Source organism: Geotrypetes seraphini, chromosome 6 (assembly GCF_902459505.1).
Source record: "Geotrypetes seraphini chromosome 6, aGeoSer1.1, whole genome shotgun sequence".
Classification (NCBI taxonomy): Eukaryota; Metazoa; Chordata; class Amphibia; order Gymnophiona; family Dermophiidae; genus Geotrypetes; species Geotrypetes seraphini.
The window spans coordinates 66,887,508-66,909,894 of NC_047089.1; the positions used below are offsets into that span (position 1 = coordinate 66,887,508).

Sequence of the window (22,387 nt, forward strand, 5' to 3'; positions counted from 1 at the left end):
TGAATCAGGGTTAAAACAGCCTGAGGATTCCATTTCTATGCATTTTAAGCAAAATCGAGGAGTTTTGAGGCAAATGGAGGCTTTTAAATCCAAATTGGGAAATCCAAGATGGCCACTGTGACAGCATGCTGGTGCCAAATACAGCCAGGGAGAGCAGTATTAACACTCAAAAAATTCAGGGAAGGGGTATTTGGAGGTGGGGAACCTATACCAAGCCCCAGAAACCACCAAAACAGCAAATTTCAGAACCCCCCAATTCTCCCACAGACTATAACAGCCTGTACTAATTATGCTGTAATGGTACCTTGCCTGCTTCAGCTCACACTGCAGCTGGAAAATGGAGAAGACCACTGCCTCAGACTAGCATGTATAAAGGTCCTAATGCTGTGTTCTTTGGGCTGCCAGTTGGACTGAAGTTAGACTGAGACCTCAAGTTTCAAGTTTATTAAGTTTTAATATACCGACCATCAAATAAATATCTGGCCGGTGTACATTACAATAAAAACATAAATAAAGTAGGGAAGGGGAGTTAATATATTCTACATTTAGAGGTATAAATAGTGTATATTACAACATAGACTAGACAAACTTGATTGTGAGGGAAGAGGTTTATGGAAGGGTAAAGTTACAATGTTGAGAGAAAAGGGAGAAAGAGGGGATGGGAAAACAACATTTGGGTAGGGAAAAGTAGTTAAGATAAATTTGTGATGTTGAACGATTGAAGATGACTGAGAGATAGATACTAAACAGAAATAAATGCATCACGGAATAGGAAAGTCTTTAAACCTGTTTTAAATTTTTCTAGTTGTTGTTCATCACGAAGAGGTTGTGGTAAAGAGTTCCATAGCATTGGGGCAGTAACAGAGAAATTTATTTTCCGTGTGTAATAAAAGCTTTTAATGGAGGTGATCAGACTCCCACAGCTCCACACAGGTCATCGGGGGGAGGAAAACGCAGCCAATACCCGCTAAAGCCCACTGGACTGCCACGGGGCCAAACAGCCTATGCTCAAACTCTGGAACGACCAGGATCAAGCCATGCTACTAGGGATACAGATCCTGAGCTCTACATTTGTTAATGCAGGCTGGCTAAACAAGTTACCTAAAAAATGGTTGTCTTACTAGCTACAGTCTTCTGCTCACAGAGTCTGTGTCTTCTCTCAGGCAGCGCTATCCAACAACTGCTGAGGATCTCTTGAGCACCGAAAAGCCTCCAAATCCAGATAGAAACCCCAAAATAATGAAGTTCACTTAAAGCAGATCAGAAAGATATCTTCCAAATCGTGTGCAGAAGAAAAGACTGAGGAGCTATAGCACAGCCCAGTGAGGAAGGAGGTGAAGCTGTAAAAGGTAGATGATGTCTTCTATACAACTCGTAGTCAAGACTGATGTTTCTTTTGCACCAGAATTGTGTTTTTTAAAGCCAGGTACTGTACATTATCTTAGAGTTATGTAATTTATATTATTGCGTATTTACCTCTGTGTCTAAACTATTCGGCATTCTCTCATACAACTAACACTTTAGGAGCTATGGTGAAGACAATTAACACGTCTGGTTTCCAGGATAACCATATATCTAAATTATCTGGATTCATAAGTTAAATACATGTAAATATGCTCGTATATTAGATGACTATTCAGAGTGTATTTGCTAAAGTTAGATTTGCTCACTTGTGAATGCTGAGAATAGGAATTGCTCATAGGTTAGTCTATGCTTGGAAATTATCATCCTTTGTTGTGACTCTTACATTTCAGAAATTCTAGAACATAATCCCTAAACTAAACTAAACTAAACCTTAGGTTTGTATACCGCGCCATCTCCGCAAGCGCAGAGCTCGGCACGGTTTACAGAGTTAAAAGGAAAGGAACTACAATAAGGGAAAAGGAGAGGGACTAAGAGGAAAGAGAGGGACAGAATACTGGAGAATGGGAGATGATTAGATTTTTGCAAAGAGCCACGTTTTCAAGTGTTTGCGGAAGGATTGGAAGGAGCTGGAGTTTCTGAGTGGGGATGAGAGGTTGTTCCAGAGTTCTGTGGTTCTAAAGGGGAGAGATGTTCCAAGTTTTCCTGCGCGGGATATACCTTTTATAGAGGGGAATGATAGTTTCAGTTTTTGGGAGGGTCTGGTGGAGTGTGGTTTTGAGGAATTCCAAAAGAGTGGGATAACGGGAGGAAGGATGCCATGTAGAATCTTGAAGGCTAAGCAGGCACATTTAAAGAGGACTCTGGAGAATACTGGGAGCCAGTGAAGCTTGGAGAAGAGTGGGGAGACATGATCGAACTTGCTTTTTGTGAAAAATAAGCTTAGCCGCGGCGTTCTGAATAAGCTGAAGTCTATGGAGGTTTTTCTTAGTAAGGCTTATATAGATGGAATTGCAGTAATCCAGTCTAGAGAGGATAGTAGATTGAACGAGGACGGTAAAGTGAGAATGATGAAAGCAGGATCTCACCTTCCTCAACATATGAAGGCAAAAGAAGCATTTTTTTATCAAAGAGTTGAGGTGATCGTTGAAGGAGAGAGAGGAGTCTATGACGATGCCTAGGTCTTTGCTTGAAAACTCAAGCTGAAGAGTGGGTCCAGAAGGTAATGGGATGGAGGTGGGTAAATGATCTAATGTTGGGCCGAGCCAAAGTAGTTTTGTTTTGGACTCGTTCAGTTTCATTTGGACAGATTGGGCTCAGGATTGGAGATGCGTAATACAAGTGGATATGTTCTCAGCGAGGTTAGAGAGGTTCGAGTCGGTCTCGAGGAGGATGAGGATGTCATCGGCGTAGGTGTAGAGAGTTTCCAGGGGGGATAGATGAAGGAGTTTCAGAGAGGACATGTAGATGTTGAAAAGGATAGGAGAGAGGGGGGAGCCTTGCGGGACTCCGCATTTCGGTTTCCAGGGGGGGGGATGAAGTACCGTTTAAGTTAACGGTGAAGGAGCGGAAGCGTAGGAATTTCGAGAACCAATCTAGGACTGTGGAGCTTATGCCTATTTCGGAGAGTTGGAAGATAAGGATATCATGATGGACGACGTCGAAAGCTGCGGAGAGGTCGAATTGGCACTAAATATTGGGCACTGAATTGGGTGCACAGGGGTCATTTACGCACGTAATTAAATTAGGCCCCCTTTTCTCAAGCTGTGTTAGAGTTGTTTTTTTTATCGCTGACTGCTGCAGTAAAAGTTCCAATGCTGACAGAATTCCTATGAGCATCAGAGTTCTTACCACAGCGGCTAGTGATAAAAAAAAACCCTAACGCGGCTTGATAAAAGAGGGCCTTAGCTATGAGGTGCTAAATTGGCATTAAGTACCAATAATTGGCATCAACAAGCACTAATTGGCACTGATTTGTATTTATCCACATAAATGACTTATCTAATCTAATCTTTGATTTTATATACCAATTCATCCCAACAGGAGGACTCGACTCGGTTAACAAAATATTAATTATACAAGAGAATACACCTATACTATTCTATAAACTTACTGTTTAATTTCTATGGTACCCAACTCCAAAAGGCACTAAGTTATAGGATTCTATCAGTTACACATATAACTGCCAGATTTGCGCGCAAACATTTATATCAGCCATTGACATGGTGTAAGTGCTCGTGCCTAGAGTTAGATGCCAAAACACAGATTCATGCTATTATTTTATACTAGCAACTACATGCACTATTACTGTTATAGAATTCACACCTAGTGCCTAAATTTTTGGGGCCTAAGTATCGGTGCCATTTACTGAATTGAGCTCCATATGACCAAACAGATCTAATTCTAGATGCAAAGAAAATGTGGCTCGCTGAAACAATATATTTATTTAAAAATTTATATACCGCATAAATACTATGCGGTTTACAAAATTACATGCATACATATTAAAAATACTAAAACATGTTTCGACAGAACAAACACAATAAAACAGTAGCTCAGTGAGTGACAGGGTAATCAAATAAACTTTTTTTTTATTATTAATGTCTCTGTGAAGACTTCATACATATATTATTAAAGCATTGCGTATTCTTTCAAAGGCAGGTAGATGTTATAGATATTTCACCTATTATACCAAGGATCCTCTGCCACATGAGTGATATAACTCAATGCGACTGCAATCCTCATTGATCCTGGTAATGAATTATACTCTATAAGGTACACAATTGAAACGAAAATACATCTAAAAACCCGCCTAAATCGACACTTGGATGATCAAAAAGACAGGTCATTCAAGTACCGATAATCGAACAGGGTTTTTGACATATCTAAAACCAGCTTAGGACTTTTGACTGCCTCTGTGCGCCCAGAGAAAAGGGGCATTTTTGGAGGAGTGAGTAGGGTGGGAGGTGGGCCGACCTAGACTTAGTTGTCTGGCAGCCATAATCGAAAAGTTTAACAGGTTGCCTGAATGGAACCTATACATTTTGACTTAGACCAAACAGGTATAAGTTCCGGTTCAGGCCGCTGAGCTGATCACGGCTGCCGCGATCAGTTCAATGGCTCAGGCAACCTGTTCCCCCCCCTTTGCAGCGATTGCATCCCTCCTGCCGGGGATGTTTAAGGGGGGAGGGGGCGGCAGGAAGGATTGGGCATCCCTCCTGCCCAAACCTGCCACAATCCTCCACAACCTTCCCTGGCAGGAGGGATGCCCAATCCCTCCTGCCGGATACCCCCAACCCCCCCCACAAGCATCATCGGCAGGAGGGATGCCCAGTCCCTCCTACCGGACACCCAGAACCCCCCCACCAAGGTAGGCTGCCTGACCCCCCACCCCCCAGCCCGAACCCCCTCCTGCCTAGCTCACCCGAACCCTCCCCACCTTTTGTAGTTGGCTGGAGTGACCCTTCCAGCTTGAGTCTAAGGGATCTGGCCAATTGGACTCTTAGGCCATCCAAGTTCATCCCAGAATGCAAGCCTAAGATTCTATAGGAGGGGTCTTAGACGCCTGGGCCAATCAGGGCCTTAGGCCCTTCCCCAGTGCATCTCACAATTCACCTGGAAAGGGTAGGCCTGCCATTTTGGTGAAGGTAGGCCTTCCGGCTGGAGACTAGAAGGGTCCTTCTGGCAAGCCAACTACAAAAGGTAGGGGGGGTTTGGGTGGACTAGGCAGGGGGGTTCCAGCTGGGGTGGGGGTTAGGTGGCCTACCTTAGCAGGGGGGTTCGTGGTGTCTGTCGGGCGGGATTGGGCATTCCTCCTGCCAGCAATGCTTGCGGGAGAAGGGGGGATTCGGGGGTATCCAGCAGGAGGGATTGGGCATCCCTCCTGCCGTGATCATTGGGAGGGGGGGTATCCATGATTCTCTAACTGGCACATATGACAGATGCCGGTTAGAGAATCATGGTTTTAGGTGAAGAACTGGTCCCTCCCATGCCTAAAAGGTCTTGTTTTGGGCATTTGAGACTTGGGTGAATTTTCTTTCGGGAGTAGGGATTAGAGACAGATGCAGTGTTGTTCTAAGCAATTAAACGCTTGAATGTACAGGTAAGCCATTCTAAAAAAACCCCACATTTTTGACATTTTTTTCCGAGAATGGACATTTCCATGCTGCCTACTTTGGGTGCCTAGGGCCTTAGGCCAAAAAGGGACTTAGACTTTTTTTTTTTATTATGCCCCTCTATGCTTTTATCTGTTCATTTTATATATATATTTCTATAAATGATTTAGCTTATATTTTATTAAGCATAGAGTATATTCATTACCAGGATTGATGAGGATAGCAGCTGCGTTGAGTTACATCACTCATGTGGCAGTCTGAGGATCCTTGGTATAATAGGTGAAATATCAGTAACATCTACTTGCCTTTGAAAGAATACTCAACTCTGATAATATGTGTATGATGTAATTTAGAGGGTAAATGAAAGATCTATAATTATTGACAACCGGGATCTGTGAAGACTTGGCATTCCCATTAAGCCTTGTTATAGGTAAACAGGTTATTTGCCCTTGACACCAAGATTTGCTGGTCTATTCTTAAGGAGTTGTTCATACCTGATCCACAGACAACAAAAACAAATAGTGCCAGAAGCCATGGTCCTACAGGATATTTCTCTTCTTGTGGCCTCTAAAATGTGGGGAGAAAAAAGTCATTTAAGTTTAAGTTGTTACCAATTTATCAATGTCTGTCTTGTGAGACTGTGTAAAAAATAGAAGTAGAAAAACTGTGAGAAAATATGGTATGGTTTTAAGACCAACTGAAAAAGGCAAAAACTATGAAAGGCATCTCCACTCACATTTACTGTTGCACAAGATGATAAGATACCTGAAATGAAAACTATAGTATAATACAGGGGTGGGCAACCTTTATATACAGAGGGCTTCATGCATGTCAGTATTATCCCTAGTAGGCTGCAATATTACATAATGTCACAACAGGACATGCACAGAGCTCCATAGATTTTCTGTGATAAATAAATAAATAAAAATTTAACTAAAAATGATGGAAACAAACTGCTAGAGTGGCTATTCTGAAAATATTTGCAAAATACAGTATTTAAAATTACCAAAACTATGATTAAGAATGTTTTATCGTCCCCTGGTCTTGTGAGTTGCATAAAATTCAATAGTGGGCTGCATTTGGCCCATAGGCCAGAGGTTGCCTATCCTACATCATATCAAAACCATATTGAATATCTGGATTTCTTTATCAGATAAAGATTGTAAAAGATTTATAGTTTGCCTTAGTGGTGAATCCTTCCAATCATACCATTTTGGGTACACACAACCTATGCTATTAGTATACTTGTTTTTACTTCCAGCAGATTTAATACTTTGTCTATTGCTTATTATTTATTAAGCGGTAAATATTCAAGTGGTGGCTGTGAGCATTTTGCTAACTGCTGCCAGCTTTATTCCCAGATATTCAATGTCAGGCCATGTCCAGGCTTCAGCACTGAATATCAGGCCAGAGGGCCACCGCGTGAGCGGACTGCTGGGCATGATGGACCATTGGTCTGACCCAGCAGCGGCAATTGTTATGTTCTTATGCAGCGTTGGCTAACACATAGCCAGTTAAGTCGATATTCATAACTTAACCAATCATGGGCTGCGCATAAAGATAGGACGGTGTTTTGTGTGATCTCATTTGTGCAATTATTCTGGCCAGTTATGTTGCTAAATATTGGCATTTAACTGGTCAAGTGCTGACTCTGCCCCAGAACACTCCCAAAATAGTCAGTTTACACTTGGGCAATAACAGGTTAAGTGCTGTTGAAAATTAGTAGATAGCCCCATTCTGCCTCTTTCTATTGTGCCTGTATATATTTGTGCACTGTGAATGTGTTTCCTTTGTTGCTTGCCATAGGAAGCCATGTGTTTCTCTCTCTGTCGTATTGTTTCTGTTTGGCTTTCTTGGCTATATTGTGAGCATAATTTTATAATAAGTTGCCCATATTTATGTTGCTTGTTTTTAGTTTATTTTATAGACACTAGCATAAATCCTGCAGAAATTGTGCCTATATTGAAGGCACAGACATTGCAGCTGCTCCATATGTACATGAATAAATGTGACACCATCCATCCTTGGTTCAACTCTGAGCACACATACTGTACAAGTTTGTGCTAGCCTACACCACACATACTTTTAGGCACGATCTCATTTTATACAAGTAAATCAGCATTTACTTGTATAAAATGGAGAATTATAATACAGGTACAAAGATCCTTTATTCAAAATCCTTATGACCAGGCATATTTCGGTTTTTGGAACTTTTCAGATTTTGAAATAGTGATGTTAATTCAGAAAAAGACAGGCCATAAGACCATAAAATTGCCACCAAACTTTTTTTTTTTTTCAAAATAAATCAAACATCAAACACTTCAAGCACTTAAAACACAAACATGTTCCAAACTATGGGACTGCAGCAATACCTTCAAACATAAATAAAGCATCAAATTTTGGTTTTTGGAGCTTTTCGGTTTTCGGAATTTCAGATAAAGGATCTTGTACTATACTGAAAATATATTTTAGATAAATATATGAAAATATGGAACCTCCATCGACACAGGTGTCATCTACAGACCTCCAAACACAAGCAGAGAAGTTAGACAAACATTTGGTCATAGATATCCAAAAGTTGTGAATGAAGGGGTAGGTGCTGTTAGGAGAGTTCAACCTACTGGATGTGGATTGGAAGGTCCCATCTGCAGAATCAGAAAGACGTAGAGAGATTGTGGATGCACTAGGAGGTGAGACACTAACAAACACAGATCAGGAGAGAAATCTTGGGGTGATGGTTACTGAGGATCACAAGGTGGTGAAACAATGTGACAAGGCAGTGGCTATTGCCAGAGTAATGTAGGCTGCATAGAAAGAGGAATAATCAGCAGAAGAAAGGAGGTGTTGATGCCCCTGTACAAGAGGTTTGTGAAGCCCCACTTGGAGTACTACTATGTCCAGTTTTGGAGGTCATATCTCTCTATGGACATAAAAAGACTTGAGGCAGTCCAGAGGAAGTTAACTCAAATGGTATGATTTGTACCAGAAGATATATGAGAGAAGCCTGGACGACCTGAATATGTACATGCAAGGGAAAGGAAAAAGCGGAAAGGGAAGGGATCTGATATACTGCCTCTCTGTGGTGCAATCAAAGCGTTTTATATAATATATATACAAGCACTTTTTCTGTCCCTAATAGGCTCTTGATCTAAATTTTGTGTTTTATTTTTTATACCTAGGCAGTGAGGGGTTAAGTGACTTGCCCAGGATCACAAGGAGCTGCAGTGGAAATCAAACCTAGTTCCCCTGGTTCTCAGGCCACTGCACTTCTAGAGGAGATATGACACAGACATTCAAGTACTTGAAAGGTATTAATATACTTATAAACCTCTTCCAGAGATGTAGGGGCAGTAGAACCAGAGGGCATGAATTCAGGCTGCACAGCAGTAGACAGGAGTAACATCAGGAAATAGTTTTCACAGAGAAGGTAGGAGATGCCTCAAACACTCTTCCAAGAGAAGTGGTGGTCAAAAAAGATGAAGGAATTACTGTAAAAAATGTGTGGGATAAACACAGGGGATGCCTAAACAGAAAGAGGATGGAAGCACGACATGGCTATTGAGGTATTAAGTTGAGCAAGAACAGTGGGAACTAGGCTAGTGCCTGACAGACTTCTATGGCTGTGTTCTGAAATTAGCAAAAAGACAGATAAAAATTTGACAACTCCTGTATTGGGAAACTAAGGCCAATACTGGACAGACTTCTATGGTCTATGTCCTGCAAATGACAAAAGACAGATGAAGATTTGGCAACTCCATTATCCATTTTATTATCATATGCTGCAAGTGAAGATGCTGTACTACTCAAGGTAAAGGGGAAGACATCTTAAATAGAAAGTTAAATACTATAGTTATAGCATATATTGTCCAAAGACTCCATTATATTTAAATGCCTAAATGTGGTTGGTCTGATGGCACATTGCCAACCAGTGTTTAAGTATGAATGACTATAACCAGCACAGAGTAGCAGGTGTGGCTCTGGCTGCCTTGTTTGGCAGACTGAATTTACTGTGTTACCCTTTGTACGTATTGTCTCTTCTGTGCATCCTGCCTTTGCATTATTTTCTAAAACTTCTTTGTGATCTGTATGAATGTCTTTTCTTTTCTCTTTTGTTCCTGATACCAGATATCTTCAAATGGCTAGTGTCCTGGACTCCATGGTTATCGCCAGTGTGTGCATGCATGAATTTCAAATGTTTTCTCTGGAGATAAAGTAATGCCCACTTTTGGAGGTGCCACTTTATTTCTTGCTTTGCACTTATTGTTTTCTATGTTGTTTGTGAGGCATCCAGCTGATTGGCATTTTTTTCTGCCTTTCAGCTTCACTTGGGCATTCTAATGCAGGAGCAGTAGCAGAGGCTTCTTCTGTCTCCTGAACTTTCCTAAGATATAGCTAGATCCTTTACCCTACCCCGGCACCAGGGCAATGTGTTTCCTAGGGGGGCCAGTCCCTGGGCCCCGAGGACGAGAGTTTTGCCAGGTAAGGTCGGTGGGTTTAGTGGAAATTTCAAGGTTGGGGGTGTAAGGGGTCCACTGGACCATCAAGGAATTTCTCAAGGTTAGAGGGGGGGGGGGGGCTCAGGAAGGTGGTCAGGGGACCACTGGTCCTCTGGGGAATTTGGTTGGAGGGAAGGTTGGGAGGGGGTCAGGGGTTCTCTGGCCCACTGGGGAATTTTTAAGTTTGGGGGGATGGTTGTGGTTTGGGGATAAGGGATGGCTGCTGCCTGTGCTGATTTTCCTGTTAGTGCCTCAGCCAATCAGCACTCAGGCACTTGACAGGAAAGTTAGCACAGGGCTATGGAAAGCTCAGAGCTGTAGTTGAGCATTAGAGGGAATTGCTAGTGAACTTGTTTAAATACCAGTGAGCTCATTAGCATAGTACTTATTGTTTCCATGCACGGTAAAGCAGTGGCCAAAAGTCTCTGTGCATTGCCCTCAAAAATAACATTCAGTTAAGAGTGGCTAAAACCAGACTAACTGAAATGTGTAGACTTTGTGCATCTGCCCTTTTCTCCCCCAGTGGTATTCTAATTAAACTGATAGTGTGAAAGGAAAAATCATAGCAAGTACAAGCTCCAATAATTTTTCTTGTGAAGAAAATAAGGAATATATTTTTCTCACTGAAATCAATGGAAGTAACAAAGGGCATGGCAGAGGTAGAGTGATGCCCAGTAATGGAAACTATGCACTGGTTCTAAATTCTGAGTGTTTTGTGCCCTTAAAAATATGTTTCCTAGTATTTTAAAACAGTACAAATGGAACTCAAACATCAGGTTTATAGCAGCAGCTAGTTGGAAAAACTGGTATTTGGTTGCTATTTACCTGAACTCTGAAGGTCAACCGAGCCCAAAGTAACTATGTAGGGCAAATAAGACAGATGTATGATCATGATTCAAATAAAACATGGGACAAAACCAGAAAATACCTAAGTTAGATGAAAGTAGCAAGATAGAAATCATATTATGGGACAGAATCAGAATATGCGTAGCTATGGGTCAATGAGGATAAACTCTGATTTCAAGTAAGATTTGTAGTTTATGCAAAACAGTAATCAAAATGTGCAGACTAAATGGGCATAGAAGCCAATTTTTCAGGGTGACAGCAATAAACTCAACATAAATCACCCTTCCCTAGCAGCAGTCAAAGGGTGGTTTCAGTATTTGGCTGGGGTTTGAGGGGGTGCTTTCCTTGGATTTCCCATATTTTAATTTTTGTAAACCACTTTGATTCTCACACTGAAAGGCAGTATATATCAAGTCCCCGATAACTAAATTTCTTCAATTGCTCCTGGCATGTTTCAGTCAACTAATGGTGTATATAATGAAATGAATAGCTCATTTTTTATTTCATATAAAATTAAGATAGTACTATGTATTCTCATGCCAATTATTATACCGGATACATCTACACAAAGGCAGGAAAAATCCTAGGTATCTGAGTCCCAGTGTGATTGGCCCAAGCCTGAAATGAGATAATGTAGCAGTGGCCAGCCCAAGCTAAAATGAAGATGTCACAGCCCTGGATTTCACTTATTACTGGACCAGGCACAAGTGCTGAGTGAAGAAGAAGTGGATGATAGAGACTAGACAGAGAGAGGAAGAAGTTGGAGGCCTGGGAGAGAGAGAGAGAGAGAGAGATTGAAGTGAGGGAAGGGGAGATGTAAACATTTTAAAAATAAAGGGGGGGGGAAACAAGCCAAATAAGCCTCCCCAACACACACACAATAAGAAAACAAAAAGGGGAAAAAGTTTCAGGGATTTTTGCATTAAGAAAAAATGTCACTTTCTATGGGGCACTGCTAGGTGGGCTTATGCCCCAATTCAACTGTACAGTAGCCCAAATGCCAAGAGTGCTACACAAAATTAAGGGCCCACAGCCCAAGCTGCCCTCCTGCTGGTCCATGGGCACCTGCACTGGACTGCAGGTCAGTGCCTTCCCAGTCTACATTTTTGCTGCTTGTCCATGTCCTGGTGCCATCTTGCAATGAAATTACTATGTAGTAGATTTAAAACAAACCAGAGAAAATATTTCTTCACTCAATGGGTAATAAAACTCTGGAATTGGTTGCCAGAGAATGTAATGGAAGTGGTTAGCTTAGCAGGGTTTAAAAAAGGTTTGGATAATTTCCTAAAAGAGAAATTGATAAGCATATTTGTAAACAGCTTAGGTATAGAAAATTTTAAAATAAATAAATATATAAGATGGCTTGGGAAAATCCATTGCTTATTCCTAGGATAAGCAGCATAAAATCTGTTTTCCTCCTTGGGATCTTGCCAGATACTTATAACCTGGGTTGGCCACTGTTGGAGGGAGGGTGCTGGACTTGGTGAACCTTCGGTCTGTCCCAGTGTGGCAACTCTTATGTTCTTGCTTGGAGAGGCACATCCCTCTTTCCCTTATGTATAAGAAGAATCATTCCTCTGGCAGGAGACTTCACAAAAATATTGCCATAAGCTTCAAAGATTTGGGCCAAAATTTTGAGCTGGTGCCTGTTTTCAACCTATTTTTCCACTCTTACATATAGGTGTGTAGGTACCAGATGTAGGTCCTTCAAAAACCCTAGCAGTTTGGTAATATCTGAATAAAATTTAAAAATACATTGATCAATTGCAGTACGTTAGCCAAAACAGAAATCTTATTCTTCTGAGTACCCATGAATAGTGCTATTTTTGAGTCTTTTATCTACTAAAGAGCTATAATAGAAAAAAAAAATATTTCTAAACAGGAACATGCCTACTGAATGTAACTTACCTTGAGCTACAACCGATAAAAGGCATGGGCTAAATCTAAAATCCCCTCTTCCCTTCCCATTCAGTATACAAAGGTTTAGACTTACATTGTGTAATAAACTCTGATGGGACGGTTCCTGTTTTCTGAGAGAAAGGCTTTGTATTTACTGTAAATCTCCATACTTGCCACTACCTTCCCTGGCATTCCTCTAAACATATCATGATTAGGAGCCAGCTCTGTTGTTGAGCAAGCCCCTTCATTGTGTCTAGGGAAGAATAATTTGCATGGTTTGGCACCCTCACTCATGTTGGTGTCTAACCCTTGGTTTTCATATAGAAACAGAAAGACAAAGTCATCTCTTCTTTTTCCTCTTCCCTAGCTAGCATCAGGCTGCTGACAACTCTTGATGAACAGAAAACTGAAGGTCTTAAAATTAACAATAATCGCCCCCCCAAAAAAAACAAACAAACAACTGAATCCAATCAGCTTGAATGAAATGGTTTTAGCCGCCCAGAGCCTTACCAGGGTTTTTGCTACGTTCCCTCGCTGTGTGATGTTTTTGCTGTGTTTCTCGTTGGCCATCCGAATCCGCTGTTTGGCCACCATATTTGTTTGCAGAAAGTAGCGGGGCGGGAGGGGGGGGGGTGTACGCGTGCGGGAGAGGGAGGGGGTTGGGGGACCGCAAATGACAGCGGAGGATCTGGGAGGCAGGGGGTTCCAAGACACGCAAGCTCAGTCGAAGGTAGAAGTCTTCCCGCCCCCTCGCCAGCGCTACTTCAGCCCGGAAAGACGCGTTACACCGGCGGCCACAAGGGATGCGCACTGAGGCGCGGAAGTCATCCCGTCACCATAGAAACAAGCCATTTCACACGTGTATCCTTCAACCTCGCTTTATCATTTTGCCCCGCTGACGCCATGGAATGGTACCGAATGGTACTTGGCTCCAGTGCAGTTTTAATACATTTTTGCTTTTCTGTAACTGGGACTGTTTCACTGGCAGAGGGAGGCACTTATTTCTGTTGCAGTGACGCTAAAAGCGGCAATTGTACACGTATGCATCTGTTGAGTAGCTGAGGAGGAATCGATCCAACCCACCTTAGAATGTGGTTGCTAGGAGACCGGATGCTGAGAGGTTTGTGTAGCTGGAATACTCTGATTGGTCTTCTGCTTCCGGGTACGCCCACGTTATATGGCTAGGACAGTGAGAGAGGCAAATCTTTCCTTTAGAGACGGTAGAGGCTTTGGGATCCTGATGGTATGCCCTTTTAAGCTATGGTATGCATGTGTTAGTGCTTCAGCTTGGTAAAAGGACCCCATAAAGATCTGTCGACATATTAATAGCTCCTTTCAGCTTCGACCACCATCCTTTCATAAGAACATAAGCAGTGCCTCCGCTGGGTCCATAATGCTCAGAAGTCGGCTCACGCGGTGGCCCATCAGGTCCAGGACCTGTATAGTAATCCTCTATCTATACCCTTCTATCCCCTTTTCCTTCAGAAAATTATCTAATCCCTTCTTGAACCCCAATACCGTACTCTGTCCTATCACACCCTCTGGAAGCGCATTCCACTTCACCTATGTCTCCCATCCTGTCAGCTCTTCAGGTACTCCCTCAAAATTACTAAAGTCAGCATGTTTGAAATCAAGTATTTTAAGTTTTGTGTATCTACAGTCCACTTTATCTCATATCAAACCACATCATGTGAGGATCATTATTGGATAGGTGGTTCATCGTGATTTGTTTCAGTTCCTCTGTACTATCAGCCTTGAATATTGTTTCTGGCACTTCTTAACCAAAAGAAAAAGAAAGAAAGAAAGCACTCAAGACCTTCAATTATGGGGGCAAACTTCTCTTTATTGATGGACCTGACAGACTGTGTTTCAGCAAAACCATCTGCATCAGGAGTCAACCACTTTAATTCCTTTACACTTGGAATATAATCCAAAGAAAATGCTTGCGTAATAGTAGTGAGCAAAGTTTTGTTCTTCTATCTACAGGAAAGCACAGAACCCCAAAGTGTGCCAGAGAAAACTCACACATGCAGTAAAGGAGTTCATGTGTTCATTTGGATCCATGAATAGTAACACTTTGTACTTCCTACTGTTCTTATTTATTTATTTTAGGTACTTTATTTTAGGTATGCCACTTGTTTTTACAATGCATTCTTCTGAGATTATAAATTTTGTTTATATGGATTTAGACCTCTGACACAGATGAGTAAGCTGAAATACAGGCTGTGCTGGGTTTAAAGAAAAAAGTCCTGGCCTTTGGGATCTTAGCGACCTACTGGTCATCTTCTGTGTTTGACTGGGGGGGGGGAGAGGGGCTTGTGTTTGGGGTCTTTGCTGGTTGGGTAGGGTTAGGGAGATGGGGGGGATCGCTAACCACAGATGTTGTGTTGTTGGATGCTAGTTTTTTAAAAATTTTGTTCTATTCCTTGATGTCTATTGTTTGGCGTTCACAACAAAAAAGATTTGAACATAACTGGATTTTTCAGCTCCTGAAGAAGTTTGTGAAATGGAGCTCTGTCGAGCCGAGACAACTACTTGTTGGGACTCAGATAAGTCTATTAAACAGACTGAATGAGCTATGATTTGATGGACTGAATGAACTAAGATTTGATCTGAATTGTGATTATTATTGTTGGGACATTGAATTATACTGAATGAATTGCAATTTGAATTGGGACAACCATCCGTTGGGATTCAGTTGAATTTACTGAATGAATTATAAATTGTGATTTGGGATTTTTAAGTATTGGCATTTATACATGAACTTATTTATACATGAATTTTTGAATGAAAAATAATTCTTTTTATATATATACATATATCTTTTTCACTTTGGCACTTTGCACTTTTTGATGAGTTTTGAAGGCACTTTATGGGCGGGGCTCTATGAGCCGCTTTTTTCCGTCCCTTTATTTTTCTCTCAGAATTTTTCACTGTTTATGCATATTAATTATTTATGATAATTGAGACCAAATGATGTATGGGGCAGAGCTTATTTAGGTTCAAAACCTGGTGCTGGTCACCTATGAGTTTCTGCCCAGGGCCAAAAAAAGCCACTCGCTATACACCTAGGCCCGTACTGAGGTGTCTCACGTTTACTAATTTATTAATTATTTTCTTCAGGTGTAGTGAATGTTCTTTGAGAGTTTAATACTGGGCACTGCCAATGCTTTTTTGCTTTGTTAACTGCATACATATAGGACAGGACTTCCCAAACTGCGTTAAAAGGCAAATAAGCAACTTAAAGCCCTTATGCTGCTTTGTGAAGCAGGAGCAGGCTTTGTGCAGGAGTGAGTGGGGATAGCCTATTAACCATTAATGACACAGTAGGCATGGGGATGGGGAATGTAGTAGGGGCTCTGCTGCCAGGGGTTAAGTTTGGAAGGGGGGGCTGCTGCCAGCAGGTGGGTCCAGAAAGGGGGCATTTTGTGGTCTGGTGGGTGGGGGAACAGAGCCAGTTTCATTTTCATCCTCTTTATAGTGATTCTGTATTCCTGACTGGTGTGGATCCAATTCAACATCTTCACAGGGTTCACATTCTCTCTGCCCCTGTGACCAGGACAAGGGGATGAGCTAGGCATCCTTTATAGAATCGTACCGTGGAGCCTAGGTATGCTTAGGCACTGCTAGGCCCCTCATGGTAGGCACCAGTATATAAGGCCTGGGTTTTTCTGGCCTAATTTACCAGTGCCTAACTACAATGCCTAGTGATGCCTGTCTCCGCCTCTAACTATGCCTACTTTTCAGGTAGGCATCATTAGGTGTCAGAGGGTGCCTCCACTGTGCTGATATCCTCGCAAATCCTTAATTTATATTTTTAAAATTGTTTTTTTAATGGGTGTTTAATGGCGTAACCCATTAAGAAAGAAGTTGCACATGGATTTAAATTAGGCGTCACTAGGCATCTGTGATTAGGGTGTCTAATGGCGCCTAACCTAGGCACGATTTATGGAATCAGGCCTTATATAAAGTCCACCTAAAGTTAGGCGCCAATATTGGCACCAATTCTGTAAAACTTAGGCGCCCATTATGAAATCATGTTGAGCGTTGCCTAAATGTGCCTAGGTGGCACTTAGCATCCTTATATTTAGGCATTCCCAGTTTATGCCAGGGTTTAGTTAGGTGCTAATATCGGTGGCGCCTAACCCAAAAACATGCCCATGATTCACCTCTAATTATGCCCACTTTTAGTATAGCGCTTTTGGCTAGGTACCTATTTTTTATACAATTGTGTTTTTCAAGTTACTTGCCTAACTTTCAATTAAGTCCAATTAAAGCCAATTATCAGGTGTTGAGTGCCACTATTGGCACCAATAAACATATTGATCTATTTAGTCAGGCGCAATATCAGTGTCTAACTTTAGGTGGTCTTTATAGAATCAGGGCCTGAGTGCCTCAGTGCATCAGGGATGCATGTAACATACAGTAGTCAATAAGTTAATGTGAGTAAGTGGGAGCCCATCTAGTTCCTTACCAATGTTTCGCTCCTGTGTAAACCCCTCTTGCAAATATGGAAGTTAAGCAGATATTTGCAGAATAGCACTTATGCACAAATATACTAATATTCTAAACCTTTATGCATGCAATACGCATACAAATGTTAGCACCTAGTTTATAGAATTGCCCTGTTAATGTACAATCTCTGCTTCTTGGAGCTTACAATCAAGTCAACATAGAAATGACACATTGTGAAAACCAAATAAAATACTTTGAGCTAAGACAGCAAGCCATGTACTAATAAGCTTTAAAGTATGTGGGATTAAACTAAGGAGGGACAACATTTATTGATTTGTACATGGTCACCAAGTGAGTGATGGAGAGGAGAATGAAATTAGTTACCAGGTTTCATTACTGTGTTTAGTCACTAAGCAGTAGGCCACCCCTTAACAAGGCCATAATCTTAAGAGGAGGGAAAAATCCTCATCGAGTGTAAAATTAATTCCCTCTGGATCAAGATGCAGTACTACCAACTGTTTTCAATAAAGCTTAGTACCATACCTTAGCACTACTGAATGACTCTGACAGAATGTGGAATGATTTAATATTTAAAGGATGCTTGATTAGCTAGCCTCATGTCAATTAGAGAAATAGCTACTGAATTCGTACTGAATGCAGTGAACCTTGCAGGAAAGGAAAGAGTTTATTGACTGCTCTTTAGAGCCAGCTGGGTGTTTTCTTGTTTCTTTTAAGTGGTTAGTGAAGGGGAACTCTACAAGGCCAACACATCCCCACTGGGAATTCCAGCAATCACTGAACATGCTGATGCCTGAAAATTTGTGCACCCAGAACATGCAAGAGTACTTTTACAGTGCAAATTTCATTTTCCCTTTTCAATATTGTCTATTAAAATTCTCATGGGGAAATCTGCACAGATGGAGAGAAAGCATACAGCATTCAACAGCTATCAAAACCTTTGTGTAAGGGCTCTTAGATTTTATGAAATGAAAGTAAAACAGTAAGTAAAGAAGGTAATTTTAAAGGGTTAAGCATCATTTATATATGTATAAATAGCAATTTTAGAACAGGTATTTTTAAGGGGGTAATTCTGTAACAGGATCTCTGTAATGAGTCCTAAAAGGTGCCCATTTTAAGCCTATTTTGTAAGAGCAAATAGGTGGCTGTTACTGTTAGAGGTCAAGTAACTCATTGTTACTCTAGATCAGATTACCCCTATTTCTTAAAAAATTTATTACCCACCACATCCACCAATTCTGCACGGGTTACAATAAAGTAACAGAGAAAAAATAAAACAACAAATACAGTAAGAAAAGAAGTGCTTCTGTCCATGAGACACAATGCCTTACCTTGGCTCAATAAAGCCTTGATGGTCCTAAGAGAGGAATTGAGGAAAGCAGAAAGAAAAGAAGCATTCGATCCATTATTCCCCAACAATCTTGAATCCAATAGAAATCAACTATTTCATATCAAAAATTGACTTAGCTTTGAGTCGCCCAAAGGAACTATTTCAAATAGTAAAATATTTATTCAAGAAAACAGACTGGTTAAGTCTGAGTGGACCCTCTATGTCACTGTTCTTCAATGCAAGGTCTGGGGGCAAATGGAAGCCCTCAGAGGTCTCTGGGACAGCCCTCATTATCATTCTGTTTGGTTTTTGGGTTGTTTTTTTTTTAAATACTTTCTGCCTCTCTAACAAGTTCATGAAAGAAAGGGGGAAATAGATAGGAAGAAGAGCCACATGCTTGAAGGATAAGGCATTTATCTGTAGGTGAAGAGAATGCATCTGTTAGGGTTGCCAGATTTTCTTTTTGGACAATCTGGACCCCCTAGCCCCTCTCCAGGGCCGCTTATCCCCACCCTAATCCTTCCCCCCAAGCCTGCCCTAGCCCTGCCCCGCTGCTTGCTTTTCAAAGTGCCAGGTTTTGAAAAGCCGTCCGGACCCCTGGACATATCCTCAAAAGGAGGACATATCCGGGAAAATCCAGACATCTGGTAACCCTAGCATTTGGAAATGTCTAACTCCTAAGGATATGCCCAATAAATAGTCTGAAGGTGGGTTGGTGGGGTATATGTCATTAACACATACTGGTCAGCAGTGTCATGACCTCATATGGGAAGATATTTGGTGGCTTGCTTTCAGTTCATTGGATCCAAAGTGACCCCTGCCTAAAAATTAGTGAAGACCATTGCTTCCCTGTCAATGACTTTTTGAAAACTTTTTCCAACAAAATCTCCATACTTTTGTTTCATTTCAGAATAAGCCATTCCCTATGGAAACCTCTGTCTCTGAACTACTCTTCTGGGTCACCTTTGAGTACACATACCAAAGGGGAAACTATGTCTGTCTGTGGCTCTTGTCCTTTGTCCAGGAAGAATTACCATAGACCTTGTCCTAATGGCAAAGGTAAAGATGTGGAGGGGCATAATCATAAGAAACGTCTTAAGTCTGATTCAGACATATGGTGCTAGATGTCCAAAGTTGGCAGTGGGAAAATGTCCATTTTTGAAAAATACGTCTAGAATATCTTTTTTCAAAAAATCATCTATCTGAACGTCGACACCATTGATCATCCAGACTGCCAATACGTTTATCTTTATACCACATTTTCGACCAAAAATTCATCTATATCTTAAATGCCCAGAACAAGACCATTTGGATGTGTGAAGGGCCAGCATTGTGATGGACTGGCCACCCAGACATGGCAACAAAGCAGTGGGGCACCTTATAGGGCATTGCTGTGAACTTCACAAAAAAGGTGCCACATAAACATCTCACCAGATCTCCCTTATAAGTTATGGTAAGCCCCCCCAAAACACCACCAAAACCAACTATACCCACCTATCTACAATCCCAATAGCCCTTATGGCTGCAGGTGGCACCTATATGGCAGTACAGTAGGGTTTGTGTTTTTCTTGGTGGGCTCACATTTTCCATCATGAATGTAGTGATTAGAGTGGCTTATGGGCCTGGGTCTTCATCTCTATGGTTCACTAGCCCACTCCCCAGGCTACCTAAGACACCTGTATGCAGCTTTACTAGGTTTTCCTTTAGCAGGTTCTGATATCCCAGAGACAGGTATGTACGTTTTTATTCTGGTATTTGTGGCAGTGTGAGAGGGTCAGTAATCACTAGGGGAGTGTGTGTGGGTCTTTACTTTGTCTCTGCAGTGGTCACTTTCAATACCTTTTTGGCACTTATACCTGCTTTTACATTGTCTAAGTCACAACGTATAAGTTTCATCCAGGAAGTCTCGTGAAACATTTGACTATTCCTGCAGAACGAGTAAGACTTGGTCAGCCCACATCCTGCCCTAATCACTCCTCCAGATATGTCCCTTTTAGCTCTGTACGCAAAGATGTATTCAGAGGCCTAAAAATTACATGGATATGTCCAGAAATTCAGTTTGATTATCGGCACTTGGACAACCTGTCTTTTAGGTTGTCCAAATGCCAAATTGGGCGGGTTTTTAGACGTGTTTAAGTTTCAATTATGAACCCCATACTTATCTGCTGAGAGACTGCCATCTTCATTGAAAATTGCCACTGTCTATCCATTATTGAAGATAGATTCCTAATACAGCTCTAAAACACTTTGAGAGCTCCTCTGATCCTTCCTAATATACTTCTCCAGGATTCTACTGGAACCTTGCTACCAATTTAAGGACTCAGGCCTGTATATTGTTTTATTGTAGTGAACTACCTCTTTTTTTATTCTCTCTCAGCAAAAATACTTGTTGCATGTCATAAAGCCAGATTCTTTAAAAAAACAAAACAAAACCAACTAATGAGAAACACTCAAAAGTGACAATTGTTTTGGGGCAAACAACTGTGGTTTAAACTGTGGTTTAAAAAATAGTCTCACTTTCAAAACTACAACAAAACCATATTCCAGTTTTCCTACACTTTGTAACTTTGTAAAGTTTTGAGAATCTGGTCTTCAATACCAGCACTAACCAGCTACCGCCCAATTAAGTGCTTCTGAATGTCGGTGGCCCACCCAATGAGTGTAATTTGCCATTTACCTTGATAATTTGTCCTCTCTACCTTCTTTCCATACATATGTAAATAGGCATGATCACTAGGATTTTTTTGTTTGTCTGAGATTGACAAATTCTTACTAATTAGGCTTTAAACCCTGTGAATCAGATCCTATTCTAATCCTGTAGGAGATTAAAGTTTAAGCAGTGGAACAAGGTCTGCCAGCATCAGAAGGAAGAAGCCTCTGGAAATCAGGTTCAGTCTAACAAAGAAAACATATTGCATCATACTTCTGGGAAACATTCTGCTTCGAGGCTTTATAGTTGTTACCTTTCTAAATTTGACCCATTGATGCTCTTTGTACAGGAAATAGTGATGATAGTCCAGGATCTTTAGTGTATTTAGGTGATGAGTAATCTAAAATGTGGCATGTGGTGTAAAGATACCATGTACCCGTTTCAGTATGTGGGTAGGGATAGCAAGGGTTCTCAATCCAGTTCTTAAGAATCACCCATCCAGTTTAATTTTTTAATTATTCACAATTAATTTGCATGCTCTGTCTCTGTTGCGGGGGTGGGCAATGAAGGCCGCACTCCAGTCAGGTTTTCAGAATTTTCCCAATGAATATTGCATGAGATCTATTTGCATACAATGGAGACAGTCCATTCAAATAGATCTCATGACTGGATTGCGGCCATCAAGGACAAAAGCTATTCCACCAGTTCTATTGCTGGCATAAGTACTTATGTCTAAATTATATAATGAATTAAGTTGATCAGGTCAAATAATTTTTCTTATTGGCTGGAGCAATTACTTCCAAACTTTGTACATGTGCTCAGTGCTCAATGTGTAATTATGAACAGCACAGCTACACCTTTATAAACAGTTCAGAAGCAATCTTCATGCAGGATATAATCTTCAGAAGCCTCAGTAGTGACTAGTTTCACATGAGCCACTCTGCCCGTGATTCACCTAATTCTTCATAGGCTTCAAATGTTGTTTAGTTAAATACTTACGAAACACACATTTTTGAAAAATGTTTTCACAATAATCTATATCCAAAAAGGAATTAGGCCCAAGTCTTTAATAAGAGATACACTTTCTCAAGCTTTTTGGATAAAAAGCAACTTATGAATCACAATTAACATGTATTCATATTGAAGTTATACAAAGATGACCACGGAAGATTTAGAAGTGAGTAGTTTTTCGAGATTTGCGATTATACTGTAAGTC

The 22,387-nt window shown here is 41.1% G+C and overlaps 1 protein-coding gene across 1 annotated transcript in view; it reads right to left on the minus strand.

The window, feature by feature from the left end:
• Positions 1-13,314, minus strand: part of SERP2 (stress associated endoplasmic reticulum protein family member 2) — a 40,091-nt gene extending 26,777 nt beyond the window's left edge. Inside the window, exons 1-2 of the mRNA XM_033950613.1 lie at positions 13,229-13,314; positions 5,972-6,044 (exon numbers count right to left, since the gene is read on the minus strand). Of these exons, the coding sequence (XP_033806504.1) occupies positions 5,972-6,044; positions 13,229-13,312 (157 nt within the window). The 5' untranslated portion in view covers positions 13,313-13,314. The remainder of the gene's footprint in view (positions 1-5,971; positions 6,045-13,228) is intronic.
• Positions 13,315-22,387: the final 9,073 nt, after the last annotated feature.